The sequence below is a fragment of the Echeneis naucrates genome, chromosome 16, assembly GCF_900963305.1.
Source record: "Echeneis naucrates chromosome 16, fEcheNa1.1, whole genome shotgun sequence".
In the NCBI taxonomy this organism is placed as follows: domain Eukaryota; kingdom Metazoa; phylum Chordata; class Actinopteri; order Carangiformes; family Echeneidae; genus Echeneis; species Echeneis naucrates.
Genome location: NC_042526.1, coordinates 19,900,666 through 19,922,523, shown reverse-complemented (window position 1 = coordinate 19,922,523; position 21,858 = coordinate 19,900,666). Strand labels below are relative to the sequence as shown.

Here is a 21,858-nt window from a genome sequence, read left to right as displayed (position 1 = left end):
ACCCTTCATATTGCAAGCGTAAGGTTAGATTTAATGGCCATTTCATCCAGTTTTAGGTTTTGTGTCTGCAGATAGCTTTGTTCTGTCTGTTCAGTCATTGACTGGAATTTTTTATGGAGCTGCAAAGTTAATTAGGGATGGGTTTAACTAAAGTTAAATTCATCTCCACTTTGTCAGAGGGAGGCAGATGTCTCAGAGATGGGGATCTGAAAACCTGAAAAAGTAAAAGTAAAAGCAAAATTATTAGGTACCATTATAATTCAATTATATGACTGCAAGAAACTAGTTCCCAGGTGTGATACTTTGACACAGAAAATTTAAAAAAATCATTATCAACACATGACAGTTCCTACAGTAGAAATGTTGAAGCTGAAAGTGCAAATATGAGCATGTCAACTCCTATAACATGATGACCTGACACGGAGGATGAAGTGGTACTCAGAGGTTTGTACTCTTTCCAGATTTTTATTTTTTAATGTTACAGTAAGTTACTTTGAGCCGCATGCCAGTAAAATGACTGCAGTTCACCCAATGAACTTTACTCAGTATTGGACCGAGCTAGAATCAAAGAGCAATGTTTAAAAAACAAAATATGACTCACTATATTTTTAATGTGATTCAAAACACATGTCCCAGTGGTAAATAAGTTCATTATATGGGAAGAAAACAGGGTTGACGTTAATTTCAATATGACACCATCACCATCATATCTGACCCATGGATCATTAACAAGATGGTCCTCAAATCTTGGATATGAGTGCAGACTAAGACTGCTGCTGGTAGTGTCCATTAGCCCACTGATGATGGATGTAATTGCTGTGTGACGCTTAATGGAGCATTTCTAATGCATGTAGTTGAGGTGTTGCTGTTGTACAAATGATCCAAGACGAGGAGTGTAGTTGCCCCGGGCCTTTTGCTGTGGAATTTGTCATCCCTGTGGAGTTTGGATGTCCTCCTTGTGCCTGTGTGGGTGTCCTCCCACAGTATAAGGTGTGCAGGTTAATGGTGACTAACCTCTCTCTAGGTGTAAGTATGAATGGCTGTTTGTCCTGTGATAGAATTACCTGTACGGGATGTAGCCCATCGTCATGCAGTGTCACCAGGGATCAGCTCCAGTCTCCTATGACCTTAAACAATAGCTGGTATGTTAATAAATGATAGACAGAGTCAATAGCCATTCAATAGATGCTAGTTTTTGTAATTAAACTCTTAATAGCTGATACATTTTATCAGTATGTTACAGATCAGTTAAAAACTATTAATAAGAACAAATGCAGCAATGGAAGCAGCTCTGTTTGATGGCAGTGTGAGAGCAGTTCAGATTACAGTCTGAGGCTCAGTGAAGACACTAGAACAAAAAACCAAGAGTGGATCAATCCAACAAGAGTGCGACAGGTCTGGAAGAGTTCTACACCTCTGCTGCAAAGTAGCTGTTAAGATGATAAAAACAGTTGGATGTTTTTTTTTTTGTCTTTTGCGAGTGGAAGCTTCTGAAGCTGATGAAAAATCAACTCCTCAGCACTGGAGCTCACAGTGGTTATGCAAGAATGCCAGACTTCACTAATCCTTTTACAGAGCTGATTGGAGCCTGCAGGGTTGTGGCTTCTCACCAAGACAAATCAGCCTGTGAAGGAGATGTCACAGACTGCCACCAACCACAGCATCCTTTCATGTAGGCAAAAACATCCTCAGGATAAAGCCAGCAGAGATCACCCAGCGAGGAAAACAATGCTTTGAGTTATTAATAGCTGCTCTAACTCATGCTTTTTATTTTAATCACTTCAAGATTTAAAACATTTTTTGAATACAAAAGGCTCTGCATCATCTGTTCTTACTCAGCAATACAACTGATGTCTTGCTCCAGAGCAATAAAAAAAACTTGCCGTCATCCAAACGCTTTAAAGTCATGATTGGCAAAATTGTCTCGTCCACTAAGATGCAGTCAGAGCTTTTATCTCCTTAAAAGCACTGTAGTGTGTCAAAGACTACCAGCCCAATATTGAAATATGGCAAACAGTATAAAGAACCAAAACTTTGTGGCATACAAGACTAAAGAACAGAAATGTACGTGGATGCTCCCATTCAGTTGATTGCTTGGTGTTGTGGGTGCCAATGCTTCCAAGCTTGACAATACAAGCTCTTTAGTTCTGACAATAGCTCTGCTCTCTAACTCAGAAGCTGTGAAGTGCCGACATTGGAGACTTGAAAGCTGTTGAAAGTTCAGGAGTGTGCACTCCAAGGGAGTAAGCACGCAGAAGAGCTTTTTGGAGGGGGAGGCCTCCAATCACCCTTTTCTGGTGCTGCCTTTGAGGAAGCCATTGTTAGCGCTGCAAGTGGGAGGTATGAAGGCCTCTGCAGACGTGTTGTTCCCACTCCTCATCAGGGCCCCAGAGCTGCCATGGCCAAGTGGGTAGAGGGTGTGTGTGCTTGAAACAGTGTGCGCAGGTACAGTAAGTGGGGGAAGTTTGGTTTTGGTACATGTCCTGTCTCAGCTACAGAGGCCTGGTAGAGTCTGGCAAATTGCCTTTCTGCATCACCAAGCAATCGTCCTCCCATCAGATCTGAATCTCACACAAAGCAGTTTTGTTACATCAGTGTTAATATAACACAGGTTGGGGCTGATATTAGTGGCCCTTCGTGGGTTTTTGAGCAGCAGCAACAACAACAAATCAGCTCCAAATTTGCTTTTCAGTGTTTCCCAAAAATGCCCTCTTGTTTGTGTTTAAATCAGTTGTCAACATGCATCTCCGTTTCACAGAAATGGCCAGATAGAAAAATTTAAATGTGAAACCATGGAGGGATTATTTGACAGTTATTTTGAAATCTCATGCATTAACCATGGAGGAGTTTCTTGATCAGACCAATTTATAACTGTTGATGCACTTGTATGTGAAATTTAAGTAGAAAGATAAAGAGAATTAGTGTGAGCTGAGATGATTCAGTTACCAAGCAAAAATGTCAAGTTATCACTGGTTTGTACTTTTTAAATGTGTGGATCTGCTGCTTTGGATAGTTGTAGTTCTTAGATTAGAATCAACTGAAAAAATTATGCAAACGTATTAATAAAAACAGAAATAAGCGCCACCCCTGATGAAATCTCACATTGATCCCTCCGCTGGATGTCTCTAATAAGGGAGGAGGATGAAGTATTGGCTCCGTCAGTCATGGAGAGAAGAGACCAGACAATTGTCAGCTATCATGACAATGGAAAGATTACACATGCGCATGCTTGTTACTTGTTGGCAGGCGTGCTGAGGGCTCCCTCTGCAGGATTTGAAAAGTAAACACAAAAGACTCATCTGCACTCAGCATCACCTGCTAACAGATGCTCAAAAAATGTCCCTATATCAAGCTGTTCGATGTATGTTCGATGTATTTATGACCTAAGCCACAGTATGGGGATAAGATAGAAAATCAGTATTGTTGATATTCCTGACAATTATTTGTATGCATTTTTTCAGCAATACGCCGTCATAAATTAGTTACAATTGCCAGATGCAGAAATTGATGGATTCATTTAATAATCTTAGAATTAAGTTAAGTATTTGCTAAAATCTGAGTTAATGAACAAAGGACTGAACTGACTCCAAAATCGAGAAAATGGATTGTGTGCACACATCCAATTTATGTGTTTTAGTGTACATGTGCAACTATGGAAATACAATATTTTCTAAAATTAAATTTATGGCTTTTTAAAGACCTATTTTTATTAAACTGACCTGGAATTTTAAAACTCTCCAAGAATTGCAGATATTTTCGAAAGGATTGGAAAATTAAGGCTTCAAGCATTTTATAAAGAGTGCAAATTTTCTAAACTTTTGGTTAGGCTAGGATGTATTAGGTGAACATTTAGTCCTGAAGTTGACATTAAAGCACAACAAATGATCAAGTGTGAAGATGTGAGCAACTTTGACAAGGGCCCAGTTGTGATGCTCAGTTACCTAAAATTGCAGCTCTGTGGGATGGTCTACTTTGGCACGTAGCACTGACCTAAACCAAGCCCAGCCCTTCATGGAAAAAAATATTCCCCAAAGTCAGTGGCCTCTCTCAGCCGGATTATGCTCCCTTCCAAACTGCGACAATGCTTCAGGAAAGACCTGAGAAGAAAAAATAAGTTCTAGATGTTGACTTAGCTCCACATTCTGCAGATCTCAGTCCAGTCAAGCAACTGTGAGATGAGCCAGGACTTAACAGATCTGCTACTCAAGTCCTGGTCCAGATACCATAGCTTCACCTAGCATTCAAATGTCTATAGGAGTCCAGACCTCAATGGGTCAGGGCTGTTTTGACTACATAAGCAATCTACATGATATTAGGTAGGTGGTCATCATGTACAGGCTGATCAGTGTCTTTCTGTCTGAAATGACAATGCGATGACAATGAGGCCTGTCTACTTCTGAGAGGATATAAACTATCCAAATGTGCTTGAAAAGCAAGACTGATGTGTGTATGATTATGTAAAATGAAAAAGTGAGTGAGAGTATTGGTTGGAACTGTTGCTTCACTGTCACAACAAAGGAAAAGTGGCAGATTAAAAAAGAAAAAAATGATTAGACAATGATAAAAATTGACACAAAATCCACAGAGCTCTGTAGGCTACAAATGTCATTTTTATTATTACTTTAAATAATGTCTAAATAAAGGGACTAAAGACATGCTCATGTGACTTTATCCATTATCAAAAATATGGTGGGGGGTGACATCTGCAGCAGAAATCTATCCAGGGAAGGAAACGTGCAAGACAAGGTGAAACCGTAGTGGAGTCCATCAATCTGAAGGCTAAACTTTGAAACACCACGGACGGTGTTGGTTGTCAAAGGGGAGAGAAGGGAGTGGGGGACAGTGATTTTTGTCTTTAAACAAACCAACTGTCACATTGAGAAGGAAAAAGGGGAAAAAGGGGAAAAAAAAAAAAAAAGTAATTTTTCATATATAAAAACCAAAAGACCTGGATACATTTCTACTTCTCCACATGTTTTTACTACAGAAATTAAAAAGAAAAAGTCGTAAAGGAACACACAAAGGGGGGAAACAGCTATTTTTTAATTGACTCCCTTTGGTAAAAACTGTAATAAATGGTCTTGCATTTGTCTTTTTCATATACATACTAACTTTAGCCATTTATCACTAAAGTCCACTGTAACCTTGAAAAGTATTACTAGCACAACAACACAGATTTGTCATAAAAAGTCTGAGACTATATACATTGTATTTACAAAGCGAGCGGTGTGTGGACAGACCTCCCAGAACAAGACGTGTGTGTGTGTGTGTGTGTGTGTGTGTGCCTATGTTTGTATGTATGTATGTATGTATGTATGTATACAAGCTGGTGTAATGGCAGAGGGCATTTTAAAAAGGTTGACTTCCAGGGCGGCGAGGATCATTTGTGTTAATAGAACTATATATAATATATATACACACAACACACATACTGGAATACATGTCAGTATCTGACATTCACAAGCTGTACAGTTTTACAGTCTGAGACCAAACAGTACTGTGAGGCTAAGTTTTTTTTTTCTTTTACTTACATTAGATGCAACAGTGCTTTTCGATGTTAACCTGACAATACTGTTTGTGGCTCAGGAAGTTTCTAATAATGCTGCCATGTGTTTTTGGAAAAGGAAGCGTAACCCTCTTTCCGTCTAGTGACAGATACATAAGTCATTTGGCCTCAACGCAGGAATGTCTGAACCAGATCTCTCAGACTTTATGGAACTCCATCCAAATCTTTATTCTGGTTAACTAAATTATTTGAAATTTTCCTCCCCTACTTCAATAAGTGCACTTGTCCACCATATTGTTTCTCATGGATGCCGTAGAATAACACTGTCGTAAAGAAATCCCTGCGTGATTGATGTCAATCAGACAAATTGGTCGGTTGAATGCTAAACCGAAGCTTGGTTCGTGATAAAGTACAAAAAGCACCACTCTGTCTCTTTCAAGCTCACTGTTTGTGTTACTAAGCCCTGCTCTAAAAAGGCTCAGGGAGGTTAGTTTTAGACGTGGCTCTGAGTGCTGGTAAGAGCTCAGGTCTGTGAATGGAACATGATGATTCCTAAGTTTTGGCACTGAACGCCCTGCAAAAAAAAAAAAAAAAAAAAAAAAAATGGGCCCAGCTAAAAACGCTGGTAAAATCAGTAATCCTGCCGCCCTGGGTGCAACATACACAGCGCTCCCATGTCTCCCTTTAAAAACACATTAATAAGCCCTCCTCCTTTCCTCTACTTCTGACCTGTTTGACTTCAGAACAAACACCCCCAGAAATCAGTCTCTCTCCCCGTTTCCCCTCAGCTACGGCGCCTTGCCAGGTGGGCCGTATTTGACACGGTACTTATTGATGTTCATGAAGTGCAGGACCTCGGGCTGGCAGGTGGTGGCGCAAGGTAATAACCCGTCGTGTCCCTCTCCCATCAGCCACTTGTTGGTCTCGGCACTCATGTCGCGGGTGACATGCTCCTTGACCCATGCCTCCACCCAGGCCTGGAAGCGTTTGTGCAGCCGTGTGCTCACCCGCTCATGTGACTGAGAGAAAACAGAGACTGGGTTTGTGGGCAATGATTACAATAATGCTGCAATGAATAATGACTGAGGTCGCCACAAATGTAGGCTACATGAAAGAATAAATCAGGGTGAACGAGTATTAGTGAGAATCAGCAGCTCCCCTCACTGGTGACTGGAGGCTATGATCCAACACACTACCTGACATCCAAACTGTCAGCCTGATTCATACACAAGTGTGTGTGAATCAGGCAGACATGCCAACTGTACCACCTGATTCCACTTCTTCTGTCTGGCTCTGGTACAGCTGCCTTGGTCTGTCTGTCTGAACTGTCCTGTGTTTCTCTGAGCCCTGTTGACAGTCTGACTGCTGAGCATTAACCAAACCGCCAGGCAGTGCGACCCTCACGATGAGTCATCATCTGCAGCAGAAGCTCATAGTGTGTTGAGCTTGGTCGGGCAGATGTTCATTTATTATTATTAATTTCCTATTTATTGGATAAGTGTTTATTGTTGGCCATCAGCCCAACCAGTCTTACAGGACTGAGGTGACTGTGCTTTTCAGACTGTAGCACCTGAAGTAAGGAATACAGGAGTCACTGGATTACAGTGATGGAGGGTCTGCGATCTATAGAAAGCTAAAAACTCATTCAGAAAGGCTTTTCGCCAGTCTTTCTAAATAATCTACCTGTGTATTGTATCCGTATATCATATATCAATGCATTTTTAGTCCAGTAATCATTTGTAAACCTAAACCGTTTACCACCAAAGTTGCCAATGTTACAGATTGCCAATTTGAATAAATTTGTGAATGGATTTCTAATCCAGACTGAATCATGACAACAAACCTCAGTGAGCAAACTGAAGCAGCCGCTACAGATGAACATCTTTAAGCCAGTGATAGCTACACAAAGTTAGGGTGGCTGAGACTGCGGGAAATACCTGGTGAGCTCTCAGCAGAGCAGTGCGTCTGTACATGTAATCCTCAGACTTGAAGACGTAAACCATCTTGTAAGAGTTGAGTTTGAACATGCACTCCATCTTCTCCTTTTCCAGGGATTTCTTGCCACCCTCACAGGCCTCCTTGTCTAGCTGCTCCCGGCTCTTTTGGTACTTCCTGATCCGTCTCAGATTCCTAGTGTGCAAGGGTAGAGACAAGCATACTGAGGGTGACTAAAGAGGCCCAGGGGAAAGGTGTTGGAACAAACCAAATAGAACTAATTTCATCAACGGATGCATGTTGGGTCTTTTGCATTTGCCTGTTACAGGAAGTGATCAGTCAACGAACTCAGGCATCGAGGTTCTCTGTTTCAAATCCTAAATCCTGACCATGAACACACAGCCTGGTGTTATAACTTACCTGGGAAGAAAAACTGGCTTCTGAGCGAGGTGCTCCCTCAACTCTGGCGTTGTGGAATCTGGATTTAAGTAGCGGCCAACATAATCAGACCAACGCTGCACAGATAGAACAAGAACGAAGAGAAGGTTTACACGGGCACATAAAGACCCTCTTAACACTGGTATCACCAAAAGATTGGCAACAGGTCCTTACTGGTATTTTCACTCCAGCTGGAAAAGTGGACCTTTTTACTAGACAAAATGTAAAAACAATGACAACTTTTACTTCCATTTAATTGCTACATAATGAATATGAGGATAATATTCGCCAGCAAAATTAAGTTTTAACCTTCATCTGAGCCAAAAATCATTTTCAACCATTAAACAACAATGGGGGAGAACAAACCCTGCCAAAAGCTCAATTCCAATGCTGTAAGTTTGCGTAACTCCTCACCCATGTTGGCAGTTTAAAGATGATGTTATTTTTTTTGTTTTGCCTTTTTTTCTTTAAAAGATTTTACTGTATTGAAAAATGGCTTAAATGGAAGCAGGAAATATCTAAAAAAAATACTGCTTGTGGCTTAAAAAAACGACTTTCAAGAGTTTATCCTACGTCTTTGCTCATGGGCTAAACCTCATATTCGAGAAACAGATAGAGATAGAGTGAAGGTTTTCTTGCCTCAGCTTCCATGGGCTCGTCTGAGTTCTCCTCCTCTGTGTCCAGTAGCTCCACCATGAGCTGCATCTGCCCCCTGTTTCTCAAAAATATCACCTGAGAAATTGACACAGACGGGTGTGAGACTGAAATGAAGTGTACAACACAAATAAGTTGGGGTGTCTTGAGGGGTTTGAAGGGCTGGAGTGTGAAACAGGATCTTGGTTGTAAAATCATAGTCTCCATCAGCTCTGATTCTTTTAGTTATGCAAAGGTAAAAATAGTTTGGGATTGTTTTCAGGATGAGTGAGATGCTCTTCTCTGCAGGCATGTGGAGAACTGATCATTTTAAATACTAAAACTTATTTCAACTCCCATTCTCATGCCACCAATGCCTCAGTTTATCTTCGTCAAGAGCAACCCTGTGTGCTCACCTTGAAGCAGTTCTCATCGGACATGAGCTGCTCAGCTTTCCGCTGGTAGATGGCCTCTGCAGAGCTCCTCGAGGACTGGGTGGACATGGTTCCCCCACTAGCCCCGCTCGCGCTCTCTGCCAGGTACAGGTCTGTTACTTGGATGCAGATTTCATCGCTCACAATGTGTTGGAGCTGGGGGTAGAAAGCGTTGGGTGTTTGAGTGACAAATGTTAAACCTGAGGAAATCTGGAGCTGTCAAACAAATTTTCACCTGCCGTACGATGCTTTGGATGAGCTTGTCCATTGTGAAGGCAATGTAAGCATGGATGGTGAACATTTCCCTTAGCGAGTCCTCATACTGAGAGGCCTCCATGTTTCCATCCAGCAGATTTCTCACCATCTCCAAGAAGGCTGAGTAGTAATCCTCTACCTCGATGTCCACTACAGAGCAGAAAATCAATCGTCAATCAATGTATGACAGACAGACCTCTGGCAGCAAGTCCATATGCTATATTTTTCAATATCCAACAGGCAAATGCTTTTTCCTTATTCATCCATAATTGTTTATTTATTTTATTTATTTGTTTAATCATCTTAAAGTTTTGCCTTTATTCAGATGGTGACAGTGGGGGAAACAGGAAAGCCAGGGGAAGAGATGGGGGAGCCATGCAGCTACGGGCTGCAGGTTGGAGATTCTCAAGGAAAAACAGAACACAGCACAAAATATAGGGCTGAATGATGTAGTTACTTTGACAGATACTATAAGATAAGTGTTTTTATTTTAGGTAATTTTTTTAAACTTAACTTTCACTGAAAAATATAATAATGATAATGGGTCTGCACCAAACAAGCACGTTCCCTGATGTCCGGTAGGTGATATCAACACATCAACTAATTTCTAACGCTCTGGACCTCCATTAAAAAAAAAAAAAAAAAAAAAAAAAAAAAAGCTTCATTTTTATGTGACTGCAGCAGACATAAATCTTGTGTTACAACAATCAAAGTAAAACAACACAAATATTATCTTGATGTTGGCATGGGCATCAACATGTTTCTCAAACTTTTTTAAAAACGCTTGGGCACTAAAACACATCTCAAAGACCATCTCCCATCCTATAAGCCATCAGGGTATTATTTCTCTACCAGAAGGGTCAGTGACAAAACACAAAACATGAACAGAAAAGCAACATACCAATCAGTCAACCAGGAATCGAACAGGTGATCTCAAAATAAAGAGGCATGTCTATCAGTAATCAAGTCATTGTTATGAGCTGCAGGACTTTATTTTCATCAACTGCAAGACAGCAAGTGGTGCTGCTGATCAACTTACAACTCCAAACACCAGCCAGATGTTATCAAACACCACAAGTCTGGCGACTAACATCTTACTATTGTTTCAGAGGTTTTAGTTCATTCTCTTTTAATTGACCTGTTTTAAATCCTGTAGTCAATGAGTTTGTCTGTTACCAGCAACTATCAAACAGATAACTGCTGACATGTTGCTCCATCCAAGAGCAGACTAACTGTGAGCTAACTTAGTTCACATTTCTACTCTGTTAGCTGATTATTTCCTATGATGTTCTAAAACAAAGTGTCAATAGCTACGCGAGTGGAGTGTCACAAATAAAATGAGAGAGAATTGATGAAAATGCACAAGGTCATTGTGTTGTTACTCACTGGGCTCCTTCAGCCGTAGCTGGATGGCTGGATTGTCGTTCTTCTCCTTCTTGAGTTCCAAAATTTCCCTCTCCCAGTCTCGTTCTCTGACCTCCTCTTCGATTTGTCGCTCTGCCTGCCCATACAGCCTCAGCAGGCGCGAGCACAGTGTTTGGTGCAGCCGCAGAAAAATGTACCAGTTGTTGTTGACATAGAAGAGGTTGTAGGCATCGTCACAGTCGCGCAGCTTCTGGGCCGCTGTGTTGCTGAAGAGCAGTTTGGACTTGGAGGGGCTCCCGCTGCTGGGGACACCGTTGTGCTTTTTGGAGGCTCCTTCCTCCAGGTCCATCTCTTCTTCCTCCTCCTCCTCCTCCACATCAGAGAGCTCACCTCGCTGGGAGAAGAGCATGTCAGGGATGAAGTGGTAGATGATCTGTTTGATCTTGTACTTGTCCTCCTTCTGGATGCTTGTCTGCCGCTTAACGTGGTGGATGATGAGAGCCGCTGCATCCTCCAGGATCTGACTGTCCTCGTAGGCCAGTGTGAGGTGGGGTCCTGTGGGTGGGTTGGCGTTTTCCTCAGAGGCCTGCTCTTGGCGCTGCGGGGGGCCGGGGGGAATCATAATTGATTCAATTAATTATAAAGCAGTTTGTTATGTAAAATAACCATTACAGAACAGTTAAAATGTCAGCAACACAATTGTGTGACTATAGGTTTCAGTTTAGGTTTTGTGTTGGTGCTGGCACTGCCTTTCTTTAATTTATTACCTCATCGTAGATGCTTTCGATTTCATTCAGCAGGGACTTGGATCGGAGCACTTTGGTGTCATTCTGTTTGAAATTGATGCCTTGATGGTCGAGAGACTTGAGGTAATACTTCTCGTTCTGTTCCCTCCAGATCTTGTTGAATCCTCGCTGGGCTTCCCGCCACTCTTCTTCCTTCGTCTTTAACCTGGGTTAGAACAGATGCCTCAGGTGATTAACATACAGGCTCAATACTGTAAGGGACTGTGTATCATACAAACATCTGGAGCAACATTTTGGGCAGGAATGCTGTGTTAAAATACTGACAGGGCCAACATCTTTTAAAATCCTTTTTGCAGCAGTGTAAGTTTGTCATCTTTAAAAGCACATTAATTCCCAGGGGTCATTTTAATTTTCCAAACTGCCTTTTCCTCTCCATTGTGGATTAGTGAGTTTGTACACTGCAGTTCATAACCTGAGTCTGGGCTCAACGGATTATGTGTACACACATATACCACACTGTGTAATAAAGGGGTTTGTGAGCCAAACACCTTCCAGTAACGGAGAAGGAAGACAAGCCCCCCCCCCAAAAAAAAAGCTAACAAATCAATCCAAGAAGACCTTAGTGTAACACCCACCTCTTCAATACGATGGGTACAGAAGCTGCAGGGTTCTTCTTCAGGCCATCGATGATATCGGGGGCTTTGTCTCCATATATCCTCTGGATGGCTTTGCGATGTATGACCTCAGAGGAGCCACCCAACGTGTTGTCCAAGCGGAATTTAGCCTGCTCCTCAGCGGACATGCGGGATAGTTTCCGTTGTACTGTCTCCAGGACTCTGATGGTGGCAAGGTTGGTTTCCAGCACGACATCCAACTGGATGTCAAAAGGAAAACAGATGTTTTATGATACATAGATGGGGCTATGCTTCATTGAAAGGCTAACAGTGTCTTCCACTGAGCAGTTTCTCCCTGGTAAATAAAAAGTCTTTGCTTTGACGTAGTTTTTATGGACAAGGTTTAATAAAAAAAAAAAAAAAAAGAACTTGCAGTAAAATAATTTTTATGGTTATACAAACTGTAAAAATTTGCTGTATAAGTTCAATATCCAGGCTCACCTCGAAGCGTTCATCTTCACATCTGTAGATATGCTCTTCATACTGAGTCTTCTTAGAGCTGACAAATGTAGAGTCCTCAGACCAGGACGGGAAGGAGACCCAGGTGTCATTTAAGACCTGGAGACAGCAGAAACACTGTCAACTTTAAGGTGCACACTCTAAATAATAAAAATGCAATGTAAAATGATACCAGTGAGAATGAGATGTTTACTGTCCTCTTGTTATCAAGTGCTCCACATAATCAGACTCAACACAACCTCAGCTAATTACATGTCACTCAATCAAGACTTCTGTTCACTGTAATGGCTTCATAAACCAAGGGAAAACAAGTAACGCCTTGAATTGTCCTTATTTAATAGCTAAAAGCACTCTAAACCATAATAAAATAAAATGCCAACACAGAAACATACACACAGGTTTGGGTTGTTCCAGATCTATCTCTGTATCTGATTCTGAGTTTTGTTCATTCATAATAATGAAAAAAATTAACTCCAAAGACTCTACTGCTCTAAATATGTTACTGTCCATGTCTTTTTGTCTTTCTCTTATTGTCACTGTTCTCTTCCCTCTGAGATTAGAAATACACATGACTGACCAGATACTTTGAGTATACCAGTAGCTACAGTTAAGGAGTTGAAGCTGTTCTCTAAACCCACATGAGGCTCAAACCTTTCCCCTCTCACCTCTTTACAAAGTGGAGTTCTGCCAGTACATCTGGGCTGCTGGTAGCTTTTGGGCAGGGCTCTGTAACTGGAGCCTAGTCTCTTACAGGAGGCATAATCAATCTCCATGGCAATGCCCTCGGTGGCCCGTTCCTTCGGGTATGGTTCGATGTGGGACATTTCCCGATATCCCAGGAAGTTTTTGAACCAGTTGAACAGTTCGGGGAATTTGCTGAATGACAGAATAAAAAAAAAAAAAAAAGGGCATCAGATTTTCAAGCCATATGCTGTGCAAAGACTCCCATCTCTTATGCTACATGAGACCACTCACCCTAAAAAGGGCAGCACCAGTTGCACCAGTTCAGCCCTGGAGATCACCTCCTGATTAAAGATGACCAAACACCGCAGGAAGTTGTCATAGGCCTCGGCACTTCGCAAGGCTTTACGTACCTGTGATTAGAAACAATCTTAAAAACAGCTAAAAGGTCAAACTATGTAAGAGAAGAGCATGTTTTTTGTTTTTTTTAATTCAGACAACAGCATAAATGTTGATGCTCTCGACAATTTGACTGTAATGAAACTCAAATCGAAATTGTTTGATGACAGTCATACTGAAACTCTTACATGAGTGTTTCAGTGTTTATAAATGGTAAAACAAACAGACAACATCAAAACCAAAAATTCTGTTAGAAGTTGAGTGTGAATTACTGATAATACGCCTTTATAGTTACTGCTTGTATAATGGGTTATTTCTTCTCTTATTTCACGAGTTGCTTTGAAAAATGCATTAAAAAAAAATAAAAAATAAATAAATAAATAAATAAAAAAAGAGCCTCAGCTCACCTTTTCAAAGAACAAAGACTCTGTGCCAACTCCATGCTTGCTGGCTTCTGCCACGGAGGAATCTTTTAAATTCAGCAACTTCGGCTTCTTCTGCAGCAATACCAAAATAACAGAGAGAGCACAATAATGACCAATTCAATTCATTAAAAGAAAAAGGGAAATCGAAGAGGAAACAGAAGCTGCTGACAGCTTCAGCAGTGTGTCAGTCTTTGTACAGACCTTGATGGGTGGTGTGGTCCCTGGAGTTGGATGTCGACGAATCTGGCAGCCGTTTTGATTAGGCCTCTGTTTGCTGTTGAGCTGCAGTTTTTTAGCAGTGCCTCCATGATCGTTCCGTACAGACTCTGCCTTCTCAGCCGTGGTCTTATTTAACAGCTGTGTAGAATACACAGCATAATAACTAAGGCACTCATGTAGTAGCAGCTGGAAACTTACCCATTTAGATAATATAACAATGTATTGAAATAAAGCTCAATTTAAAAAAAAATGTAAAACACATTATAGAGTTATAACCAGGACAACTTTATAGGAAATTGGTTTGTGCCAACTTCCTATGCGAGATATCTTTCTGCACTACTGCATTGAAACTTAAAGAAGATGTAACATCATGGCCTTATTTACCACGGAACTGTTAGCGTCAGGTAGAAATTGCCCAAACTCAGAGAGCAGATCCTCTTGGTTCTTGAAGAGCCTTGCCACCTGAGCATAAACCTCCTGCTCAGTTAGAGCTGGTGTGTAATTCCCTCCGGCCTCCTTCGCATTGCGCTGCTCCTTCTGTAGTAGATGAGCACAAGACAGCCATAAGAATTTACAGTTCGCCTACCCTGATCTCAAAACTGCCCCTCCTGATGGTGATTCGGAGAGAAGCATTTTAGGTTGACCACTGACCTGGTACGTGTGGAGGATCTCCAGGAAGGCTTTGTAAATGTCGGGCTGGCCTTGGAAGCGGTTCTTGATCTTGTTGACGTAGTTGATGGCATGGTTGAACTCCACAGGCTGGTTGTTCTGCATGGGTGGGCCTGTGGGGGTCCCACTGAGTGGTGGGTGGAGCTGCATGGGTGGGGAGCGAGGAGATGTGTATGCAGGGATGGACGGATTGCTTTGGCTGCTTGGTGTCAAGGCCTGGGGCTGGAGAGGCTACAAGAAGGGAGAGATTTAGATTTTTACTAGTTTTTTTTTTTTTTTTTTTTTTTTTTTAAACACTTGAACCAGACTCAGTTGAGATGGGAACAACTTGGTTTTTTGCTTTTACTACATGGCTGGTATCCATCAGTCACTTCCTATTAGCACTCACCTTGCTCATCCTGGCAGGGGTAGGCTGTGTTAGAGGAGGTGGAGCAGTGGTTGTTGCTGCACATGGAAGCTGAGCTTGGTGTTGGGTAGCTGCTCCTGTTATGGGGATGTTCTGAACTGAAATACCATGTGGGGTGATGTGGTGAATCTGACCGGGTGTTGTCACATTGACCAGGTCATTGGTCTGGACCTCAATTTTGTAGCCTGGTGGCAGGAAGGTGTTGAAGCCCATGATAAGGTCGGGATGACCTTTGAAAAGCTGTGACACTCTGCTGATGACCCCTGGAGTATCAATACTAGAAATAGGAAAAACAGAGAAAAAAATGTAAATCTGTTGGAGAAATTATTGGCACGAAGTTGCCACTCAGCCAATGAGAGGGCAAAGGTCATTTTGTCAAAACCCCATGACCCTCCCGCCCATGGATGGCTGCCTCAAAACAGATATTTGGGCTTGTTTGTACTGTCAGCTGTTGGGTTTGTCAAGAAGTTGTTGGCCAGGTTCTTACTGTAATGAAGAAAGACTGATGGACTCATAGTGCTTCGCATTTTACTTTAACTTATTATTGTGATAAAATCTACAATATGTCATAGGATTTATGTTGAAGAATTTCTTGTGTTATTTTATCTATGGACTGTATTGACTACTGTTGCAAACCAAATTTCCCCAGACAACATATAAATACTTTCTAATCTAACCTTATCTAATCTTTAGCTGTCATACGGGAGATGTGATTTTTCAGAAGCTCTCAACAATGTGAGCTGACATCAGCTTTACAAAACCAAAAGCTGCTTGCACAACATTGAACTTCACATTATTCTGAATAAATGCCTACTTTTATCTGCCAACTGCAACAGAGATAACAAATGGATCCAGGAATGTGAAAAGGATATTCCTTATTTTTATGACGAGAAATAATTTTCCACAACTTGCCATATTGTCACACAGACAAGGGAGTTATTAAGGCTCAAGAACACGGTATCTTACATAGACATTCAATAAAATGAATGTGATTTGTGGCCACAATGTATAAGCATGAGGCTACTGCTTAAAGAAAATGCAGCACAGCCAAATGTTTGTAAATGTTTGTCAACCTACTTGCTCTGCTGTAATATGGAATCTCACAGATAGATGCATATGTAGGTGCCTGATTCCATAAACAATATTATTTCAGACTTGACTTAGACAATGTGGAACCACTGGTGTTGCGAATTGCATGAAATGGCTGAACGAGAACCCTGTCCTGCAGTTTCTCTATGTAAAACTGTGGCCTCACCTTTGGGACTTGAACTCTTTCATTATATCCAGAAAGTCGTTGTAGACCTGTGGCTGGTTGCCAAACTGCAGTTTCACTTGATCCAAGTAAGACAACGCATCTTCCACCTCAAGGAGAAACAAAGGTTAAGGTCAACTTCCTATGTTCTTCCTTTCATATTTGACAGCAGAGGCCTATTTCTGATATCAAACAACATAACAAACAAATATAACAAGACTAGGCCAAAGTCTGCCTGTAATTCATATGGACAGTGTCTGTGGAACCACTGTAAACATCTGACATCATTGTGTACTATTTGTGTTCTGCTTGGTGTTAGCTGGTTTCAGACCTCTGTCTGCTTCTCTCCTCCTCTCTGTGCTCACATATACAGTATTTTAACATAGCTTAATTTCAAACAAAGCTGTTCTCATTTACATGTTCCTCTTCTTCTGTTGTCGACATGGAACAAGTTTCAAGTCTTGACTGAAGCTCGATGATATGTTAACCAGCTGCCAATTCCAAGGTTTCGCACGACAGGATCTTTTTTTCCTACTACATCACAAAAATTGCACTATGTAAACCACTGACAACTCACTTTGTGCAATAATTCACACACCAACTGGGCATATTCCTCTCTGCTGCTATTTTGTAAACTTTGCATATATCTATATTCTTCATATCTTCTAAAACATCATTATTGTGCTACTATTTACTATTTATCTTGTCTGTTAAGGGTTTTAGATTTACTTCCTTTTGTACTGTCAACTTTACTGCAGCAACAAATTTTGCCACCATCAGATGTTAGAAGTGACAGAACATATTTCTCTCACACAGTTTGCAACCTCTACCTTTCTGCTGCTCATTGAACAGAGTGGACACAGAGAGGCCAAACTCTCACTTACTGGTACGGTGTTCAATGGAAAGTAGCTATGGTTTATTTGGGGGAGTTGCTAAAGGGTTTTGAAAAGTGGCCAAACCTAGCCAAATGTACTGAATTCCTGGCACTAATTCATTATGAAAGAACAACGACCAATGGGGAAACAGCATCCGTATAAGCATCAGTATAACTCTGTGATTCAGTTACGCAGCTGTGGGCTGACCAGTATATGTTTATTTCAAATAAGGTGGATGAGAAAACCATCATAAGCTGTCAAAATAAAAGTGGCAGACTAACCTTGAGCCTCTGAAACTGCTGCTGACCCTGTGCTGAGGCTTGAGGAACAGCTGTATGGCTGTGTCCCGACATAACTGAAGGCCCATGGGATTGGACTGCTGGGCTGTGATGATGGGACCCCCCATGGACGGCTGGGCTCTGCGTGTGCCCATGCCCGCCACTGTTTTGCACCAAAGTGGGAACCTGGGAAAGCAGAGTTACTTGTAAAAATCGATGTGAAATAAACAGTAACTGAATGTTATCCAATGGGTCCATGTCACATTGAAGAAACGCTTAAACACTTGCTTTACACAATAACTGTAAAGCAGTTTATCTTTAAGAAAATTAGGATATGCTGACAGCTTTGGCTGCTGTGCACCACAGGGGGTGGTGCAGGTTTAAATGATATGACGTATAGTTAAGAGGTGTAGTAAAACAAACTCTGGAGTAAGCTAAATAATATCTACATTGGACAGATAGTTTACCTGGTATCCCTGGGGGACAGAATACTGGACACCTGTAGTGGGCTGCATGCTATCAGACACAGCCTCATACACAGCCGGACCTGGAGCAGGGGCGAGGACACGATGCTGGAAAGCCTCTGTGCTGCCAGTGAGGCGCCGCTGCGGGGACGCAAAAACTGCTTCCTGATCCTCCAGTCGGCGCTTCATTATGAACTCATACTCACGAGAGCTGAGAGACCTGAAAAGAAAGAGTAGCAGACCTTGTTTTACATTGGCAAATTATGTGAATTACCAACATAGTTTATCTGGTACATTTGCAGGGACTACAGGTTGGACTGACAGAGGATTCAGTCAGTGCGTGTCATTGCATACTGCCGTTGTGTGTCCGATTACACTTTTGTTTGAATTTGCCAATCCCAGGCCTGTAAACTCATGAGATGTGATGGTCAGCCTCAAACCTGCTGCATTTAGAGGAGCTACATCACTATGACACTGTTGCAGAGAGGATGGGTGGGACAACTTTGCACATTAAAAATGAATTAATTGTTAAAGTTGTTTTAAAGCATAAATGCCATTGAACCTCATGTTATGTTGCTAAAGTGTTTTTATTTATTATATGCAGCTTAAATGTAATTTAAGTTACATAAGGTGATGAGCTTCAACCAAGTGAAATTATTAGATCAAATAACCAATCAGTTTCAAGGGAAAAAAAAATCTGCAGACTACCTGATGATGAAAATATTTGTTTGTTATTGCACTTATGGGAGGAATACGTGCATGTTTGTTTCTCTTTGTGTTGCGTGCTTGTGTATTTGTTTGCACATTAAAAGCACATTAGAATACTCATTTTGGCCTTTAGATTAGAAAGCAAAATTAGCTTTTATTTGACAGAACTGCCATAACAGCCTTATGAAGTGACACCATATTTTGTACATTTCACATTTCAGTATTAGTTTTATGATGTTTCATACATCAATTAGAAGCAGTTAATGAAACCACATTATGGGAAAACATATATTACACATGCATTTTGGAAATTAAATAGTGATAGTCACATAAACAATGGCTTGAATGTTCTCACCTGAAGCTAAAAAACAAACATACATCTCAGGAAGCCTTTTGTATGTGACAGTCTGTCAGCCTTGCAATGTTCAACTATTTGACCTGTTGCTCTAACAGCATATGCAGATTGGTTTTAAATCGGCGTTGAGGAATAAAAAAAATGGACAGGAGAATCAATTATGTCATCTAGATGGCCAAATTTTTCATGCACTAATATGGTCAAAAGATAATAGTGAGCTAATTTATTCAGTTTATTTCTTATTTTAAAAAGTTTTAATTGTGTTTTGATGACCATAGTGTTGCCTGACAAAATCCTTAAATTTTAACAAATTTAGAATTTCAAGTTTTGCAGGAGAGGGCGGCCCGCATGATAGGGGCCCGTTTCCTTTCGATACACCTCCGGCTTGTTATCTAATATCACACAGGACCTGTATGAAACCTAAAACACAATATTAAAAATATAATTACTACAAAAAAATTAGCAATATGCTCCCGCTTCGTATTAATACATAAAATACAAAAAAATGAAGATCTTTCCGTAGAATAATCTAAAATTAGAGTCACATCTTCAATTCATCTAAACGTTAAAATGTCCTGAATGTAAAACGTGAAACCTCCGTGGCCAATGAGACTCGGCGCTGAAAATAACAGGTGCTGTGGGAACGTGGGAGACAGACTACCATTCACAACTTCCTCCAAACAGCAACAGCACGTCATCCTCAATGAATGGATTCATGGGCAAAAAAAATATAAAGCTGGGGAAGACAGTATACCACGTTTCTACAGCCGAAAACCGAGCGGCACTGACAGTGAGACTGAAGTGATCGTGTGACTCTTCAGTCTTAAGCCGGTGAAGCCGTTCGCCGACAAATCCTTCTCGTGGCCACGGCCAAACAGATCGGGACTGCAGCATTTAGAAATATATCAAATCTATCACTCGGTGTAGCAATGTTACCGTCACGAACAAGCAAAACTGTTCTGCCTGCTACATGCTAAGAGCCGTTAGCGGACCGTCCCCTTTACGGCCTAGCGACACAAGCACCGACCTCGAGTTCCAGCACGACGCCTCCTCCACGCCCGCCATTTAGAGCGTGGCACAGGGGAGTAGCGGTTTGCGGCGCCCTTCAGATGGGATGCGCGTTAAGTCGCTGGCTTGAGAGCCGCCTGGTCAGTGGCCCAGTCTGGAGCGTTTTTGGGTGTTTATTTTAAAAACTCCGCCCGGAAGTTGTTCCTTCAACAAGAGCGAGAGCCGCCAGTTAGCTAGTGGCTAACTGGCAGCTAATGTAAACAACATGGTCAGCCCGACACTGAGCAGCTAGCGGAGAAGCACAAGCAACTCCGCGTTAACGATGCGGTTTGCTGTTGCTGAAACATCTGCAGAAAAGATTAAATATCGATGTGTCGGACTGCTCGTGTCGGGTGTTAGTAAGACGGAGTGACAATCAGAGAAATGTCGATCCTCCGTTTGGTCACTTAAATCGTCCGCTAACGTTAGATAGGAAGCTAGCTGCATTAGCTTGAATGAATTCAACACAACTCACCCCCTCTCCTAGAACAGCGAGCTGAAGTTGGTGGATGAGGCTTTGATAATCCGATATTTGTGGGTTAACCGCTACGTCGCAGGTAGGAAACTACACCGAAGCGGGCGTGTGGGTGAAAAGAAAACTTGAGAGAGGTGTTTGATTTAAAATAAACAACTGAGGTTGGCTGCAAAGTGAAATTCTCTCCAAGAGAGGAAAACAATCTCCGTTCGGTTACCAATGGAGGGGGCGTAGTTTGTTACAAAGAGCCGCCCTTTGACGATCACTATTGGTCAATTTGTTCAGAGGAACCCCGTGAAGGCGGAACAAGGAGCCGGATTGTGGTTTCAAACTGTCAATCAAGACTTTACAGTACCGTCTCCAAACACACCCATTTGACTTGAAGCGCGACAACACCAGCGGCGAGTAGTCAGCTCTGGTCCATATATATAGGATCAGGGGCGTCGTGCCAGGTTGATCTCGGAGGGAACCCATACAAACACCCGTTACAGCCCATGTCACAGCACATGTGACGTTCCTTATTTCATGACGAGCCGGATGATGACGTTGAGTAATCAATTAGTTGATTGACAGGAAAAAAAAAATTACTCCCTTATTTCATATTTGCTAAAATGAAAACTTATAAGAAAACCAATTTCTTGGCCCTACAGTAAAGTGATTATGGTTGTTTTGTACTATTCTTCAGGCAAAAGATTTTTAATTACAACCCCACACATGGGCAATTTTCACAGTTTCATAGGACAAAATGAATGGCTCAATAAGTTCAGCGTCACTGATAAACATTCATGAACATTCAGCAGCATCAGAAATATCCATAACTTAAATTGACATTATTTAACATTACTCCCTGCGTGAAGACGAGCCATGCAATAATCCTAAATTACTTTCTAGTATGATGACTTTCCTTATATTTTTTTGGTGACCTAATTTAACAAAATTGAGTAAGTACTGTGTTTTGAATAAATAAAATCTGAAGTACGTTTCCTTTCCTAAATACAATACAATAACAATTTCAATGTGTGGAAGTTTCAAATACCCCAAAATTTTGTGAACTACCAGAGGAGTACTCTTCGCAAGACAAAAAAAATAAATAAATAAAAAGTAATATTAACAGTTCTGCACAAGCTGATTTTCAACATCTGTTGTAACTTCAACTTAAG

At 41.4% G+C, this 21,858-nt stretch overlaps 1 protein-coding gene across 1 annotated transcript; it reads right to left on the bottom strand.

Moving 5' to 3' along the window:
• Nucleotides 1-6,294: 6,294 nt before the first annotated feature.
• Nucleotides 6,295-18,302, bottom strand: sin3aa (SIN3 transcription regulator family member Aa). Its single transcript, XM_029523065.1, has 20 exons — nucleotides 18,117-18,302; nucleotides 17,653-17,835; nucleotides 16,500-16,606; nucleotides 15,227-15,521; nucleotides 14,821-15,069; nucleotides 14,554-14,706; nucleotides 14,152-14,307; nucleotides 13,933-14,022; nucleotides 13,421-13,539; nucleotides 13,111-13,321; nucleotides 12,428-12,544; nucleotides 11,948-12,186; nucleotides 11,334-11,517; nucleotides 10,588-11,164; nucleotides 9,182-9,351; nucleotides 8,929-9,102; nucleotides 8,519-8,611; nucleotides 7,862-7,956; nucleotides 7,444-7,636; nucleotides 6,295-6,525 (listed from the first exon to the last, which is right to left on the bottom strand). The coding sequence occupies exons 1-20, from the start codon at nucleotides 18,300-18,302 to the stop codon at nucleotides 6,295-6,297; spliced, it is 3,822 nt and encodes a 1,273-aa protein (XP_029378925.1).
• Nucleotides 18,303-21,858: the final 3,556 nt, after the last annotated feature.